At 34.0% G+C, this 19,410-nt stretch overlaps 1 protein-coding gene across 1 annotated transcript in view; it reads left to right on the forward strand.

The window, feature by feature from the left end:
* The first annotated feature begins 738 nt into the window (after nt 1-738).
* LOC129228288 (SEC14-like protein 1) overlaps nt 739-19,410 on the forward strand; it is a 66,239-nt gene continuing 47,567 nt past the window's right edge. Inside the window, exons 1-2 of the mRNA XM_054862964.1 lie at nt 739-782; nt 16,857-17,112. Coding sequence (XP_054718939.1) covers nt 17,050-17,112 — 63 coding nt within the window. The 5' untranslated portion in view covers nt 739-782; nt 16,857-17,049. The remainder of the gene's footprint in view (nt 783-16,856; nt 17,113-19,410) is intronic.

The following is a 19,410-nucleotide window of genomic DNA, read 5'->3' on the forward strand; positions in this document are numbered from 1 at the left end:
AGGTTTTTCATTCAGACCAAACTCATAACAATATGAAAATTCGTTATGTCGAAAACAGTCCTTTTATGATTAAAAATATAAACTTTAACCGCTTTGGATCTTTTTTAAATTCCAAAAACCAGCCTATATGAATTCTTGAGCAATAATTTACCTCTGTGCCAAATTTGGAAGAAATCCGACTAAAACTGTGGATTTGTATAAGGAACATACAAACATACCCACACACCCACAAACATCCATCCATTTTTATATGCATATAGATAGATATAGATATATGTTCTAAACAGTTTTGATTCCCTAAAGCGGCTGATTCAATAAAGTGGCTAGTTCAATAAAGCTGGATTTTGTTCTGTTTTTGGGATTTTGATTCATTAAAACGGCTGATTTAATTAACCACTGATTCATTTAATCGGCGTCCACTGTATTCCAAAATTTTTATAACGAACTTTTTTAGATACTTTAGCATAAGTACTGTCATAGGGAGGGGGGAGTCGGTGTGGCAATGGCATTTTTGAAATTTTTGTTTTTATCATTGAAAAAATTTAAATTATTTTCAGTTGCCATTTGTTTAGTGACATTCTTCAAATATTTGTTTCCCAACAATTTTGGAAAACTAACTCATGGATCATGTGATCTCCTAGTCTCGAACCGGAAGGGGGAATTTACGCCACAAATGATAGAGAGAGGCCTTGTTGTAACAAATTATGTATAATCTTTGTCATCTGGCAACTGTCTAGCGTTATACAGCTAGTGGCAGTTTCTTTTTAATCGTAGCAGGAAAGGTTAGTAAAGTTTTAATTTTTGTTTTATAAATGTGTGCTTTTTCCTTGAACGGAGGGGAGCAAAATCGATTGAAAAGTAGTTGAGAAAAATCACAACTCCTATTGTTAAAAGATAATGCTTGTAGATTTTCCTACAAATGAAATTTAGTCGGCGCTTTCCGTATGTTAGATTTCGCTCAATGTAAACTCCTCATTTTACTTAGCTATTTTTTTCTTCTGTTTTCACTCCGCGTAACCACTGATATCAGTTATTTTATGTGCCTATAACTTCAATGTTCCAAATGATTTTTTAAAAAAAAATAGGTATAGCTCAAACTGTTTTAAGAAGCTTTGATTTTTATTTGTGATTTCGTATTTCTCAAAATTTTCAGTGAATTTTGATCCCAATTCTACTAAACAATGAATACTTTTCCACGTATCCTCGCTGGTTATTTTCGTTTTATACCATGATATAGTTACAGTTATGGTAACTTTTCGAAATTGCGATTCTAAGTGCGTTGAAATCATATTTTTCCTTAAGTACGTTTCTTATAACGAGATACAAAAGTCTAGGGTTAAAAATCCCTGCTTAAATATTTGCGACGCTCTTTTGATCAGCATCTTTCATAAATTATGATTCCTCTTGTTGAAGTAACCACAAGCAGACCCCAAAGAGTTCCTATTTTCCCTACTTTTTCCTACTTTTTAGAGCTCTCTCCTTATTTTCCTACTTTTTCCTTTTTTTTCCTACTTTTTCTTTCTTGAGTATAGCACTCTTAAATGTGCATTGATTCTTATTTTTACAATGCCTTAGGTGAATTCCAGCTAACATGAAACCAAGAGGTCAGAAAATCAAGTTAAACAAATCCCTAAGAGTTATATATCATTGGAAAGCTTATAACCCCTAGAACAAGAATCTAGTGTTGCTTTTTTCTCATATTAGGCTAACTTAGTGGAGGAAGAAGTGATAAAATGTCTATTTTTTGTGTTTTTTTAGCAAGTAAAATGATCATTTTTGTACCTAATTAGTAATGCAAATTATGATTCTAAATTTAAATGGAGTAAATTTAATATTGATATAAAAACTATAAAAGTAAAATAAAACCATGTTTGGGCTTGTTTGGAACATAAATAGTCTAATTAGGGGCATAATTACAACATTATGTATTATATGTAATGTCCGTTGCAAAAAGGTAAATAAATTCTCCTCACATTGTGAAACATTTTTTAAAAAGTTTTGTTCTTAATTATTTTCTTTATTTTTAGGTTAAAGAAACTATAATTCCCAAAACTTATGTGATTATAATAAAAACCATGCAGAAACAGGCATGTAACGGACGTTACATAAGTTTGTAACGGACGTTACAACTTGAATGTAACATCCGTTACATATTTTTAAATGCAATTATAAAAATGTATTCTGCACATCAAACAATTCATGAAGTCCATGGTTGCCAGCATGTAGCCAAGGTTGGACTGGGTCCTGAAAAAGGCACATGCCAATGGGGGGGGGGGGGTATAGACAATCATTTTCAGGGAGCGAATGGCTAATGACTAATTAACATAAAACGAAATATATATATATATATATATATGTATAGAATTGAGGTACGCCTAATTTTTTAAATCGTGATTAAAGGGGTTGTAATTAGAAGCGTTTCAAGTAAAAAGAATGGGGAAAAAGAATTTTTACCAGCATTTTGGTTCTACTCAAATTGTTCAGCGATTGATTCAACTGTGGACTCAAGAACTATTTCTAACAATCATTTAGATCCTCAATGATACTTTTTTTTCCTTGTAAGAAAATATGCAATATCAAGATGGCATCTCTTCTTACCAGTTTTCGTATCAAATGTGATGAAATAAGCGAAGAGAAAGATCGTTACAAAGATTAAAATTGTAAATACAGTTTGAAGATAAATAGTGACGTACTCAATATTTGATAAGGAGGTTTAATTTTCTGTCATAAATAGGGTGCTAGGGGCTGTAAGCCTTAGCTAAATTTTGCAAAATTTTATTTCTGAAAACAGCTTGCTATGATCTTTGATGATATTAGGCGGGGGAAGAGAATTTCGGAAGCTCTTATCCAGAATTTTTTTTAAACTGAAGTCTTTTAAATCATGATGGTTGGCCATCTTTGGTAGTGTCAAGGAGACGGATTGGTGATTTCTTCCTCAAGCACTTCTTGATATTGAAACAACAAAAACAAAATTTTAGACAATTTTAAATATGTTGCCATGAAAAGGGAGGTGTGAGAACTCTCCCCAATCACATTTTTAGAATTGAAGCTCTAAAAACAATTGTCGGGACCATCTTTGAGGTAGGAAAAGGACAACGTTCAAAATTCTCTCCCCCTGGAAATGTTTTTACATTGAAATTCTGACCCAATATTAAACTATTTTTTTGTAATGTTGGTTGTCAATGCTTAAAAAGTCTGGTGACAGGACTTGAAGAGTAGTGAAACTTAGTACCATCCATGAATCTAGTCACATTGACTCAAGTTTGAAGGTTAGGAGATTGTTCAGACCCTTTGAAGATGGAGAAACTCAAAATTACTGACCAGCAGGGACAGATTAAGAGGGAGTCCATGTTCTCCTCCCTCCAAACCTTATGAGCTTTGGAATTTTTTTCGGAGAGGAAAAAATATATTTAAAAAAATGAAGAAAACTAAAACAAAATAGTGAATCTTATCAGATGTGTTTTATTTTAAATAAATTTAACAGATTAATGGTGTAGATTGTGCCATTGATTTTTTGGGGGGAAGGTATTAATTATCTATTTTGGTTTGGGCTCTCTTGTGGGCCTCTCTTGGGAGGATGGACACCTGTAAGAATTGAGCTAATTTGAAAATGCTCCTCCCCCAAATGATCTGGCTAAATCCGCCACTGTCTGCTAAACATCGGAAACATTTATATTTATAAGAATTATATTAATAAGTTGTTTTTAATGGTGAGATATATCCTGGCCTAGTCCAAGAAATAATTAAGGGTACAGATCGGGAACTTTTCTACACTGGTCTGAAAAGAACTTCAAATGCAGAATGGTACAAGGTAAATCAAGTTTCCCGAAAAAACTGCTCCAGTGAGGCTAGTTTCAGCTCAAGGGTTATTTTCATTTAATGTGAATAAAAGGCAAATATGTTTTTAAATTCATGAAATGTAAACATTCTTTTTAGTGAAGTAAATGTCACAAAATTATCATTGTGATCAAAAGTGTTTGTCGAAGGTTATTTTTTTAAATATTATAATTAAGTTATAGGTTTAACTTTTTACAATTATTGTATGAAATGATTGACTATGACTTTGATTTTATTATATGATCTATAAGAAGTTAAGATATCACCTTTCAACTATTAATTTATCATTCAGTACATACATACAACATGTCCGTGTCATACAGTGTAACATCCGTTACAGCCCGTAACGTCCGTTACAGAGATTTAAAAAAATTTTATCACAAAAGAGAATAACTGAATTTTAATACCAAGTTTCAAATAAATTAGAGGCATGTTTTGGGATGTTAAATAAAAAAATTTGAACAAATTTACATAATAGATTCACAGACTTTTTAATCTGATCATGCCATAGCACAAATCATGTTCCACTTTATGTAACGTCCGTTACAGTTAAATATTATTTATTTTTTGTTGCTTAAATACAAAAATAAATTTTGAAGTCTGGTCAAAGTAATCTTCAGTCTTGATTTTATCAAGAAAAAATAACTTGCTCCTATTTGGAAGCATTTATATGCATCTCATAATCTTTTTATAACTGATTTTGCGTGTGAATGTAACGTCCGTTACGATGGAATTCACCCTTACCGATAATTTTCTGCACGTTTCAATTTTGAAAATCAAAAGAAACAAGCGGATTCTGAGCTTTTCATTGACTGGCTACAGTAATGTCTGGAAGGAATGTCACCGTGGCGTCTGCGCGTTTAAAGGTTAAATTTTCGTGATTTTTTTGCCGTTGCGACGTTTATGATCGACTTTTTTTTTTTATCGCTTTGACTTCAGTCCTACTGTTTTAACGAAACAATAAAAAAATAGATACTGGCACATTCTGATGCAATTATACATTTTTACCCGTCAATTAGAAGCTTTAATTAAAGTAAACGGCCAACTGTTCAAAAAGTGCGGGAAAAGCCAAATTACCTATTCACCAATTTTTTGTATAGTTGATTACAAGTGAAATGGAACTCTATCAAAACAAAAAGGCAATGTAAAACCTTAAAAGGAACGTAAGGATGCAAAAACAAAAAACCTGTACTCTGTGCATATTTTATTGATGTTAGTACAAAATAAAGCGACAGATAACAGAAATTCGCGGACACGGACCGCTTTGAAAATAATCGAGGAAACTAACATTTTTCATACATAAATATGATTATTATTCATTCTAAATCGTAAACATGATTATAAAATTCATAAAATTTCATTTTCTTTCCTTGTCAAGACTGTATTTGCAAAAAAAAAAAAGCACACACACATGAAACTTAGATGGGCAAAACGTTCCCGATTTTTGGAGAAAAATTGGAAATCAATTTAAATGCAAGATTCCGTTTTTATTTCATCATTCTTAAACGTTAGGGGATAGAACCACAAGCAGATATGTTCTGCATTTTTTTTTTTAATAGATATTTTCTACTCTGATATATCATCAATATCAAGGAGTTGCTCATCATTTTTGTGTGCTGCGTTTTTTGGCAATGCGGTATTTCTGAGCATTTCAAGTTTTTTTGGCAGACTCGTACTCTTTTCAGGGTGCGGCATTAATACCGATATAACGTATCTACTATAAGTTATTGTACTCAGGGTGCCTGATCAAAGGGAGGGGGAGGGAGAAAGAGATATATGCAGGCATTAAATGCCAGGTGCTCCCCCCTCAAAAAAAAGAACATTAAATACAAATAGTACAGCTGTCACTGGGGTGCTGAAAATATGTTTAAATTCACTATTTGACTGAAAACCATTTGGACAAGTATATAAATGGAAATATAGGCTAAACGAGTTATGCATTCAGCTGCAACACTTATAATAATTGACGATTATTTTTACAAATTAGAACCTAAAACAAACAGAACCCCCCTCCCCCATTTACGCTAACAGAAAATATACTCGTTATAATTTGTTTTTTTTCTTTTCAAAATGTTTATTTTCAATTTGCGTGATTTCAAAAACTAGATATTTTGTGTTGTTACAGAAGAAAGATTTCGAAGAACCTTCTGGATTCACTCGTTCAGATTGGTAAAATTGTAAAAATCTTTTAACTGTAAAAACTGACAAATTTTCGTAAAAATTACAAAAATCTGCAGGTAAGAGTGAATTACATACAGGGCCGGATTTGCCTATAAAATAAACAAGCTATGGCTTAGGGCCACTACTTTGAAATGAGCCCTTACCTCGCAAAAAATTGCATGATTCACTCCTTAGAAAATGGAAAGTGCTTGAAAAAACTAATTTCATTTAGCTCTAAAGCCTTGAATATTTGGGAACGTATGATTACAAACCTTAAATCTTAAAATTTCTAACAAATGGTAAGGGGAGGAATGCCAAAATATGTCGAATTCAGCTCCTTGCTACATCCTGCATCAAAAGAGTAAAAATCATGGTTCTTTCGTTTGTAACACATTACTTGAAATTAGGGATGCACCGGATAGTGATTTTGCCGGATACCGGATATCCGATGCCCCCTTACCTGCCGGATTCGGATATCCGACGGATATCCGGCATTTCGATTGCATTGCATGTTCGCATATTTTTCTACAACGCCGTTTCAAAACAATAAATCAAACTTGTTCCACATATCATTTCTTTAAAAACATGTTAAGTACATTCAAATGTACTTTTTTAGAGCCTCTATATTTTAATTTAGGAATTGTGCTATGTATAAAATGAAACATTAAAATATTGTTTTATTTCGACAGATTTTTTCGAAAGAGACAAACTTTCGGCAAAAATTAATTCTGTATGTAATGTACACATGGTTTAAACTTTTAATTATCCATAGTTGAAATCTTAAAGGTCGTATAATGAGTCGTATTTGTTATTAGATTTGCATGACGTATAGAAATTTTTTTAAATTTCATCATAAAGTAATACATTTTCTTGTTTCCAATTTAGAAATAACAAAAAATAAAACTTTGCTTTGAAATCATTTTTATTACAGATAATACACATTAAAAATTTTTCTAACATACAAGTTAAAAAAAAAAAATTAAAACAGGGCCAGTTTGACTCAAAAAATAAATAAATAAACTTAAATAATCAACTTAAAATTTTATTTTAATTCCAGAAATAAAGGTACATTTTCTCTAAAGATGCAAATTAGCATCTTAAATTTAGCATCCCCCCTAAGAGCAAGGGCTCAACCCCTAAAAACCATAAATATCCCCCAAATAGAAAGCCCCCCCTAAAAAAAGAGAAAATACCTCTAAAACACTCCCCCCCTAGGTGGGCAACCCAGCTAACAAATTAATAAACTTATGCTAAAATAATCAACTGAAAATTTTACTTCAATTTCAGAAAACAAAGATTCACTCTCTCTAAAGATGCATTTTGTACATCGTAACAGAGTTTTATGTTGAATAATACAGCTTTTTTTATGCAAGAAACGGTAATATATAGTTAAGAAATGGTTCCAAATAGTTTGAGAGGTGTTTACAAATGCCTTAAATTTTTTAGTGTGTTTCTAAAAATCCGAATTCATACATTTTTCTACTACGCTAAATTTCAACTTTCGCGAGAGGAGTAGTGGAATGCATTCCTCCCGCACGTCGGAACTTGACTGTATTTTAATTTTCAACATGGCCGCTCCTCCAACTTCAAGCGCTTTGATATGAACCATTTCAAGGTCGACTTTTCACTTCAGCGTGTTAAAGCAGAGAGAGGGAGGGAGAAATTATTGGGCAACATACCGTCAGCAGATTCGCGAAGGAGAGGGGGGACGACGACGACGTGGGGGAATGCCAGAAGCTAGGTTTGAAGAGGAATGGTCGTTTTTGAAGCAGCAATTAAAAGAGAAAGCATCATCGAAAAGTTTATGAAACAGTGAAAGCTTCAACTGAAATTTTTGCAAAAGTAAATTCAAAATTAAACCCTCATTTGGTACCGGATAACCCCACATCAACCCCGGATATCTCTCACATTTTTACCGGATAACTGCCCGGATATCCTGCAAAAAACTGTCGGATATCCGGATCCGGAGAAGCTTGCCGGATCGGATACCTCATAGTTCTGGATAGTTAAAAAATCAGCCGAATAAGGCCGGATACCGGATAGTTACCGGATATCCGGTGCATCCCTACTTGAAATAAATTTTTCTGACTCACATGTTTCATATCTTGCTATTTATTAATCCCGAATGCAGTATTTTGGAAATTCTTTTGTATTGATTGCTTTTATCTTGTTTCTACTGCATATTGTTAATCTGTTTAGCTCAGAAAAAAAATAAAATTAATACACTACCTCCATTCCTTTTCGTTTTCTGCACTGCTTATAATTTAAAAAAAGGTTATTGTAATGAGAATTCTAACGTTTATTTTTTCTTTTAAACTTAAAATAGCTGTTTTTTTTACAAAGTTTGAACAATACTGTACAACTGTGTAATCTAGTACTCAATTTCAGAGACTGGAAAATGCAAATAAGGTGCCTTAAATTATTAAATGTTCTAAAATCCTTGAAAAGAATTGGCGCAGTATAACCTACTAGGGCTCTTGTGCCAAAACACCCAATCTAACCAACCAAGACTTGAAAATAATTAGACAAGTTTTTGAAACTCCTAAGCAAAGTGTGCTTCAATTTTATTTCTTATGAAATGTATAAATTATGAATTGTTCAAATAAGTAGTATGTTACTCTCATGTTACTTATTTTCTAGATCTGTACACCATTTCTTTTAAAGCATTAACTTGCATCACAAAGCACATTTAAATCATAAAAATTAAAAAGAAAATTATTTGTCTATTTTTCCCCGAGATTTTTGTCTATCTAATTAACCCTTATAAGACTTCAAAATGCAGAATTTTATATCCATTTTACAAAATTTCCTCCAGGGGAGAAACCCCCGACCCCCTTAAATTGGAGATATTCTATATCCCACTTAAAAGGGAGCCCTGGGTCATCTCTTCATACCAGTCACCCCTCTTAAGGTCAATTTAAAAAGGACAGCATGAAAACGACACACAAAAAAAAGTAAGACCAAAACATGGGGGGGGGGGGGGGGCAATAAAAATGTTGCTCAAAAAGGATCCTGCCCCCCCCCCCCCCCAGGAACTCGGTTCTAAATCCGCCTATGTATAGCAGTGTTTTCCTTCAGTAATGCACGCATTCATTTAATTGCAAATTTTACTGATGTTTATAACAATGAAATTTTCAAAATTGTTGCTACAAGAAACAAAAAAGTTTTGAATTTTAAGAACTTAAATTATTAATTTTTAGTGCATTTTTGGTCACTATTCTTGCAAGCCAAAAGATAGTCAAAGAACGAAATTAAGATATTTCTTCTATGGCAAAGAGGGAGAGAGTAACCAAAATTCTCTCTTCAGTTGTCATATATCTTAGAAGTAATGTAATGTAATGTATTAGAAAAATATGGATAAAATATTTTATGTTGTAAACTGTCAATAAATAGTAAAATACTTTTATTTTCATGTAGTCAAAAATATATACTATCAATAGTGCAATATCATTATTTTCGTCTGAAATGTTCTATTAACTTGTAGCAAGTTGATGAAAACTATGAAAAATAAAAATGAAGTACTGAAAACTTTCTTACAACATTCGCTTTTTCGACAAAGGCCTATTTTACCAATGAAAAAAGATAGGAAAACAAAAATCATTTTAAAATTATTCATTGGAGTGAAAAACTCAAACAGCTTTGTAAAGGAATACATTTCAAAACCGTTTTAAGATTCATGTTTAGGCTAAGAGAAAACATAAGAAAAGAAAAAATACCAGATTCCAATTTAAACTCTAGTGTCGATGGCGCTAAAAGAATCGAGGGGCCACCTAAAGGGAACCGATATTTGAAAGGTATTTTTCTAATGAGGGGTGTCGTCAAATATTTTTTGAGAGAATCTCTAATAGTGGTACATTGTAATGCCTTTTTCTACGAAAAAAGAAAAAAGGGGGCAGTACTTACCATAAAAGAATTAAAATGTACCTTGAAGTTTTGGAGAAATTGAAAATGATGGTTAATTTGAATTACAGATTTTTTTTTTGTCCGAAGATTGCTGCTCAAACTACTGTGTTTGGATAGAAAATAATTTACTTTTTGCAGGGGACAGATTCGACCTTGATCTCAATTCTAAGACCATGGGATCAAGGGAAGGAAACACAAAACGAACCCCAATAAAGATTTATCACCCCATCCGAGTGGTCAGAAAGATGGTGGGAGGATTTGAATAGTGGTCGTTGTTTTAATGAGTTTTGTTAGTTGGTGGTGGGGAGTAACATGCAGGAAATAAGAAAAAGAAGTAGAAGGTAAGAAAGTAAACGAACAGCGAACAGTGTAGGAATCAACTGAATTTTAGATGGTTCCCCAAATGTTATAGATAAAACAGTTTTTGCTGGACAAGGGGTGTCATTTTCTGTTCGTTTTCTTGGTAGATCAGCAGCTCTGTTTTGGTCCAAAATCTTTTCTTCTTTTTTTGTCATGAATGAGTAAGACCGGAATGTTTTGTATGCGCAATTATTATTCTCAAATATTGAGGGGGACTCTTGTCGAGTGAAAATATTGCGGGGACGTGTCTCCCCTGTCCCCCGTGCCAACGACTCCGGCGGTCCAAGAAACTGACACATTCATAATATTCTTAACATAAAAGGGAACATTAGCCCGCTAGTTTTTGAAATTAAACTGAAACAGCACAGGTTATTTTATGGGTATTTTAAACTTTTTGAAACTACTTCATTATGCATCCTAAACATTTCTGCATTCATTAAATAAACTGCATTTATTTTAATTATTTATATTTAACTATTTTTTACTATAACATTATGATGGGAACTATGCATATTTCTTCTCAGAGGGTCAAAATGACCCCGCCTTATATATAGGTATACGAAGACCGCCGTAATTCTAATGTTAATTTCCCTCTTGGTCAAAGTATTATTTGCAACGTATCTCATCAACACTGTAAATGTGTATGCACAGAAAAGAAATAGTATAATGTCATTCAGTTAGTGGATATATTTAAAGTAAAAATTTTAATATATTTTCATATAATCCATGTATATATATATACACACACACACATATATATAAATACATGTAACAAATTCAAAAAAAAAAAAAAAAAAAAACTTTCAATAAAAAATCTCAAATTTAGCAGAAAAGAAAGTTTAAAAATTTGATTTAACTATTTACAAAAACCATATTTTACTCAAAATTAATGTTTGCCAGATGATTTGACTAATTTAGATAATTTTTGTGTTCTGAACAAAAAAAAAAAAAGCTACTGCCTTCTTTTGAAATTGTAAATTTATGTTTAAAAATAAAAAGGAACGTGGATGGCATATATATGGGTCATTCCATGTCGACTAAAAAGCGAGTGCTCATAGATTATAACAATATTTTGCAGGTTCATACCCATTTGGTATAAAAAAAACCAAATTTTGACCCTCTAGCTATTGTAGTTTTTTTGCCACTGCGCCGCTCATAAAATTAAACATGTTAAACGATTTGCAGAATCTATGACAAAAAAGGCTACATATGCGTGGATTTAACAAATCAATCTCATTTCTAAAGCGAAGTGTGAAATTTCACTCAATTATCAAAAAAATGTCGCAGCAGAGTGAGGAGTAAGGCGTCTTTACGCTCGAGGGTCACTCATGGAGCTGATTTTCAATGGCACTGGGAGGGAGGGGGGGAGCGAAGTGAATTTTTGACCATAGTTATTCAGAAAAAAAGCTGTTTTGATTTTTTTCTTTTTCTTCTCTTTTTCTTTTTTCTTTCTTTTTTTTCTTGTATCTTTTCTTTCTCTTCTCTTTTCTTTCTTTCTCTCTCTCCCTCTCCCTTTTTTGAGACAAACATTTGGGGGGGGGTTGTCCCCCCCTTAGCTACGCCCCTGTATAAGGGGTTGAAATTTTAATGTTTTACTCCACCGGCTCATACTTACTTGCCTGACTATAACTCTGGAACAAATAACGTTAGAGACTTGAACTTTATATATTTTGAAAGTTTACCTTAAGAGCTTTAAAGTGATATATTACATGATACAAAAATACAGTTTTTCATTTTGAAGATCATTTGAATTGACCTTTGACATTGAGTATTTCCAAAAGTTGTAATTTTGAAAATCTGAAAAAAATATATTTTGTATACACTATTATTTTCATTATTTGTGCCAAGTTTCATGTTGGGACAACACTGGGATCATGCATAATTTATCAATTTTTCATTTTAAAGTCATTTAAACTGACCTTGGACCTTGAGTATTTCCAAAAGTTATAATTTTAAAAATCTGAAAAAATATATTTTGTATACACTATTGTTTTGTTCACTTGTGCCAAGTTTCATGTTGGGACAACACTGGGATCATGCATAATTTATCAATTTTTCATTTTAAAGTCATTTAAACTGACCTTGGACCTTGAGTATTTCCAAAAGTTATAATTTTAAAAATCTGAAAAAATATATTTTGTATACACTATTGTTTTGTTCACTTGTGCCAAGTTTCATGTTGGGACAACACTGGGATCATGCATAATTTAAACTTGAGTGTTACTGCAAGTGGCCAAAAATCAATTGCCATCAATTGAAAGTTCAATATGTGTGCCCAAATGTGTCATAACCATGCTGATAGTACAACATAAGAAAAATGAAAAATTCATTCAATGTGATGTACAATGAGTAAATTATATAAAATAATTATACAAGTTATCCATGCAGTCAAACTTAAAGTTGGCATTGTCTTCACACGAGGCAACTTCGTAGATTCAATTTTTCTTCTAAAAATACTCCACAATGCTGTTAAAACTGAACCGAGTTGACTCAACAAATTTACTCGTGTGTAGAGTGAATGCTTGACAATGTCCCGAAGAGTTGAATCAACTAAAAAGTTGATTCAACTCATCGGGATGAGAACCTTGTTGTTGTCTTGTGCCAGCAAGGCTGGCAATTTGGGGTGCGCTGCTTCACTTTTCCAACTGTACTGTACCGTATTTTCGGGATTAAGCGCCGCACCCAGTATAAGCGCCGCATCGAAAATTATCGTCGCCGGAAAAAAAAAATTAATGTACGCGCCGCACCCATTATAAGCGCCGCGCCCGCTATAAGCGCCGCATCCAACTTAACGCAACTTAAAAGCGCAATTTAGACGTTCAGAAACTTGCAATAAAATGAAAATAAAATTTAAAAGAATATAATTAACATAACTATATTATTATTACTATAATTAAAATTTTCGTACTTTGGGAGGAGACATTGGTTGGTTATCCAGAGCGCGGGACGCGGACCCTTCTCCTCATGGCGCTCCACGTTTTTTTAAGTGGTCGGCGCCACTATAAGCACGCTTTTTTCAGTGGGTCGCATCCACTATGGATCGGCGATTCAAAATCCTTCGAAATCGCTGTCCTCGCTGTCGGACGCAAATAGTCCTAGAAAGTCTGCATCGAGCTCCGGGCTGTTTTCCTCGTCATCGGAGCCATCGTCCTCCGCAGCAACATCCGGGACTCGGGGAATGATCTCCGCCTCGGTGAAGCCGGAAATTATGGTGCTCGGCTTTACCGCATTCCAAGCTGCAGCTACCCACTTCGCCACTTCCGCGAACGACGCTTTCTTCAGGTTGCCGCCTTTCGTGTATTCGTGCAGTCCGTTCACCATCCAGGACTCCCATTGTTGACGCATGTGGCTCTTAAAACTGTGATTGGGGGCCAAATCCAAGGGCTGCAACTTTTTTGTAAGCCCACCTGGTATGATGGCCAGGGACGCCAAACATTGCCGCGCCGCTTCCTTCACAGGGTCGGTCTTGTGCGCCGCCATGGAGTCCATAATCAACATTCCACTTGGTTGGAAAAAAGCGCCTTTCCTTTTTCTCCAAACTTCGTTAAACCAGTCTGACATCAGGGCCTCATTCATCCACCCCTTCTCGTTGCAGCGGATGACAACGGTGGACGGGAAAGACTCCTTCGGGACCGTTTTCCGCTTAAAAATCAGCATAGGCTTCAGCTTCTCTCCGCTAGCCGTGCAAGCCAAAACACACGTGAATGATGTTTTTTCATGCCCCGTGGTTGTAATGGCGACGCTCTTCTCACCGGTAGATGTGACAGTCCTGTTGGGAGGGCAGTCGAAAGTCAAAGGGACTTCGTCCATGTTGATAAGCTGATGAGGCTGAAAGTTGTTTTCTTTCTTCAGCTTCTCGACGTAGTCTAAAAACTTTTTTTTCTGCTCCATCCAATCAGCTGGAAGACTCTGCCCCACAGTTGTTCGCTGCCTGACGGACAAATGATTCCGCTTCATGAATCTGAAGCACCAATTCGCGTTGCCTTTGAAGTTGGAAATATTCAAATTAGCAGCGATGCACCTGGCTTCTATTCGAATCCGGACAGTCGAAACGGAAATTCCTTTAGCTCTCTGCTCCACTACCCACTTCTTCAGGTCCCGTTCTAAATCCGGCCAGTGAGCTGATCTTCCTCGTCGGGCACGTTTTGTCTTCGGCATCGCTTCGATCGTTGATTTTTCGGACCTCCAACGCCGAACACATCTTTCATCAATTCCGAATTCCCGGGCAGCAGGACGATTTCCGATCGCTTCAGCCTTAGCGATAACTTCCAACTTGAAAGCTGCAGTGTAACTCTTAAGTCGTTTAGTAGGAGCCATTTCAGATGAAACTCGATGTAAAAACTTTAAGAAAGAAAAGAACGCACGAACGACAGCAAAAGCGACGATGTGAGTGAATAAAATTGGGGATGGGAGACGGAGAAACAAGTTTTCAATTAGTAGGTCACTTGACCACCCCGAGCAACCCACTTTGTTGAAAGGGGTGATTCCCCTTTAGAAAACTGGAAGTTCCACCCCCCTCCCCTGCTAGTCTTGCTAACAAGCTCCTTTCCTTGACCCTCCGTCCCCCTTCGCTTCGATGAGGCTTCCTCGCCGCTCACGTCATTCAGCGCTCACGTGGTTTAGCGTTTCTCTCTATGGTGCAACACCAGCAATCGCTGACTCACCTCCCCTCATGGCTACCCCTCTTTGCTTTGCTTGTCGCTCATTTCGCAAAACGAAAGGGAAAAGTGTGGCGCCATCTATTGGTAAAATGTTCAACTTTTTTGCAAACTCGGATTTTTTTTAAAACTTGATCGGGGAAAAAAAAAAAAAACACTATACCCGCCGCTCCCATTATATGCGCCGCATCCACATTTTTGAAACTTTTTTTCTTGTATGCGCCGCGGCGCTTAATCCCGAAAATACGGTAATTTGGTGTGAATCTGTAAGTCAATCTGCAGAGGATATTTAAAAACGAGCAAATATAATTTAAAAATTGTTATACATTTCTAATTTATCGTCTGCCAAACATTGCTATATCATTATTTTTCAATTTATTGTCAAACATCCGTTGCATGAAACATTAAATTATAGCCGGTCCCCTAATTGTCCCAATATGAAACTTCGCACAAATAAAGAACACAATAGCGTGTATAATATATATATTTTTCAGATTTTTAAAATAATAACTTTTGGAAATATTCAAGATCAAAGGTAATTTTGAATGACTTTCAAAATTTAAGATTGCATTTTTGTATCATGTAATATATCATCTCAAAGTGTGTTTTAAGAGCTTTAAAATGGTACCAAGTTTTTGTCTGTAGCGCAATTAGAACAAAAGTTATGTGTGTTCAAAAGCCACTCCGTTTACCAAAATTCAATTTTTTTAATGACCCCCAATCAAAGAATATTTGTATTAAAAATTTAAAAATTTGGATTTTTACTTTTATTACCAAACACTATCTATGTATAAAATTTGAGAAAAATTGGAAGGGGTCAGCTTGAAAATCTTATTTTTTTGATTGATTTGATATGGAATGACCCATATCTTTTATGGCTTCATCATTTTTTATGTTTCCTAAGAAAATATAGCTATTATAAATACATTTTAATTTGCAAAAAATCCATTTTTTTCTTTAAGCAAGTATTTCTCCCCACTCAAAATTTCCAGACATTTTATATCTCTATCTGCTTTCCGCCAAATACTCAAACTAAAGTTCTGTGTTTGTGTGTGTGTATGTATTTGTGGCCAACTTTAAAGTTGAAAAACTGACTTATGGGAAAATTTTAGTCTTAAATTTGCATTTTTTGATTCTTCTATTTTTTTTTCTTTTGTGTGTGGATTTTGTTAATGGTACAAATTTATCCAAAATAATAGTAAACCTAAGTAAAATCATTACTTTCTACCTTGTCCACAATAGAAAAATTATATGTATGGGCTTTATTCCCTATGCAAACAATAAAACCTTTTCTTCTCAATGCAAGTTACGAGCCTTCTACAACCACACAAAATGATGAATAATTTCTGAAAGGGAAAATTACAGTATTCAATCACGAAATGTTTTTGTGAACGGATCAGAGATTTTTGTTAGTCCTTTCCTTATAAGAGATTTTCATTTTAATGCACATATAATTCATGAAACTTTTAAGATATGAGGTAGTGAGAAGCAAAGGGAAGGGATGCAGAATTAAAAATTTGGAGATAACCAGTACAAATGGTAGGTGAATCCCTCCTCTGTCTTGGGGCAAGAGATAGTACTAGGAGCCCTGGTAGGTGCTGCTGTACAGCATGATTTAGAAAAAAAAAATCAGTGAAAGCCTATCTAAGACATAATCTCTATATGCGTTTTACTCAAAACTTGAAGGTGTCCACTTACATCCCCTTGCTTCTCACTGCCTCATATAACAAACCAAATTTATCTAACAAAATATTTATTTTAACCATGATTTCATCTTAACCATGGTTGTATTGAGCAAGTTTAACTGTATTTGAATTATTTTGTTGACGATTTGTGCTTTACTTAAAATTGTATTGTTTATTCGAATAATTGATCCAAGAATTTTTAATCATTCTTCATGTTTGTAATTTACTATTTAACATTTTTTTTTATTTCCAGGTTTGCTTGTTTGAAGCTTAAATGCCATAAATAATGCCAGCCTTCAATGTTCATGTTTTAGTTGCCTGGTTTTATGCTGAGCACTCAATATTTCCAAATTTTTTTGATTTTTACTATGTTAAGCAATAGTTATTTTGGACGCAATTAAAGATTTTATATTAGTTTTGCTACTTGGCATACTTGATCATTCAAAATGGTGCAGAAATATCAGTCACCAATTAGGATATACAAATACCCATTTGAGCTTGTGATGGCGGTAAGTACATTTAGGAAACTAATTTGCTATCATTGTTTGTGGTTGAAATTTCTGACCAATTGTATTAAGTGTCCTTCCTCTCTATTTCTTTATTTTTCATAGCATATATTTTTCTCTATCACAATCAGAATTACCTTCTATAGGGGGGCGGGGAGGGGATGTCATAAAAGTTCTTACATGTGTAAAAACTACTCACTATCATATTGAAATTGTGCATGTGCATCTTGATTTTCATACAGTGAAAAAAATTCAGAGCAAGATCGCAATTTATGAGCTAAAGATTCCCAGATCTTTCTTGAAAATATATTATGGCACCAAAATTTTTATTAACTCGACACGTTACTGTTACCTTGCCCCAGTTTATATATGTTGCTAAAAGTCTTCATAACTAAAAGTCCTCTTATCTGTATTTTCAAAATGGTATTCTATGATTTCACTCCAGTTAGTGCATTAGCATTTCCATAGTTGAGATTATGGCTTGGTCAACTTATTTCAGCAAATAATTGTTTTTGGTTACATTAGCAATGCTGAAAAACATTATTTTTACCGCTTTTCATTTCATATTTCCAGAAAATTGAATTATACAATGTAGAAATATTGGCCACTATGCAGCAATTGTGCTCTCAAACATTGTCCATGGGCAAGTCATGCAACTTCTTCATTGCATTTGGCAATGAATAAGTCTTATTTTTATGCTAAGTTAGAGTTTCTGTTAGACACCTATTGCTGTCATCCGTGTTTCTTTCAGACCTTCAGGTTTCAGCCACATAGTGAGCTCTTTTCCAACCATTTATAATATTGCGTTACATCTCCGTGGGAAAGATATCAAAACATTGCAAAATGTAGGCTACTAATCATTTCAAATCAATTGTTTTTAAATTAAAAATTTTCTGCGCTGGTTTCTTTATGCTTAACTGTTGCCATTCGACATTAAAAGCTCAAATCCTGTGTGTGCCACCTATATTTGAGAAATTTATATAGAGGATTTTAGAGTTATATTTTATTAATGCCTTTGTCTTAATTAAATTTTTAGTTTTAACATTGATTTTCGTCTTTGTCAGTGTGGTTAACAACACTCTTTGAATTTAATAGGCTGAAATATTAGGTAAATATGACTAGAATTCACTTGGGGTTATTTCGGGGTAGCATTTAACTCCTTGGTTCTGTGGATCCAGGATTAGAACTTAACATCTTCTGGGTGCTAAATAAAAAGTGTTTTATCCAACTTTTGTCATTTTATCAATCTCCAACAGCCACAAGTTGGAGATTTATCTCACTTTATTACGTTCGAATTTTAACGTTCTTTTGAAATAGTAATTAAAAAAATCTGTTAGAACTTCACATTTGTTTAATTTATTTAGACCCAAGTTTTATTTCTGAAATTTGATACAAAACAATATTAATTTATTTCTTTATATGATTACAGTCAGACCTCGATATTAGGTCACTCGCTTATAAGGTCACCCCGCATATAAGGTCACTTTTCTAAAGTCCCAGCTCATTGAATAGGAATTCTATGTTATGTCTTATTGGATATATGGTGAAGTCTTAATACATTAATCGCTTATAAGGTCACTTCTGTCTGATGTCTTTAAATGATTTCAGTGCTTCACTTCCAAGAATTGTCCACGATATACGATCCTTAAAAAGTGAAAAGCCGTATTCCTATTAACGTAGCATGTGTTGCACTGAATGCAGTAGAAAATGAGTAATACGACAGTGACACTAAAGTATAAAGTAATAACGAGGGCACTCAGAGTGTACTTTTCTACCAATTATGAGAAGCTGAAGCTGCAAATTTTCAGAGAACATTTTAAAAACCATTGTGCTTTAATTAGTGATGTAAAATACCTGGGTATTTATTTTTAGGAGTAAATACCCAAAGTGGGTATTTTCCCAGGTATTTATTTCAAAAATTTATATTCAACTAAAATACTTTTATGTCTATTCGACTATGTATATATATAACCAACCATATCGAAACAATAAATTTTTGCCCAAAAATTGTATTTTGATCACATATTTAAAGAATTATTGTGTGAAACAACTTAGCAATGTAATATGATATTCACATTAAATGTGTTGGATATGCCTGATCAATGTCCCCATCTTTCTTTTTTGTTTTTCACTTTTCAAAGCAAAATTTAAAGTTTTGCCAGTACAAATACAAAGTGAGTGACAAACTAAAGCCTCCTAAATACCTATCGCGTTCTCCCTTTTAACATAGAGCAAAATGATCCCAGTAAGCATATTTTCGGTCTTTTGGCTACTGCAAACTATCGAAGGTCGAAAGCATTA

This window comes from Uloborus diversus, chromosome 8 (genome assembly GCF_026930045.1).
Source record: "Uloborus diversus isolate 005 chromosome 8, Udiv.v.3.1, whole genome shotgun sequence".
Classification (NCBI taxonomy): Eukaryota; Metazoa; Arthropoda; class Arachnida; order Araneae; family Uloboridae; genus Uloborus; species Uloborus diversus.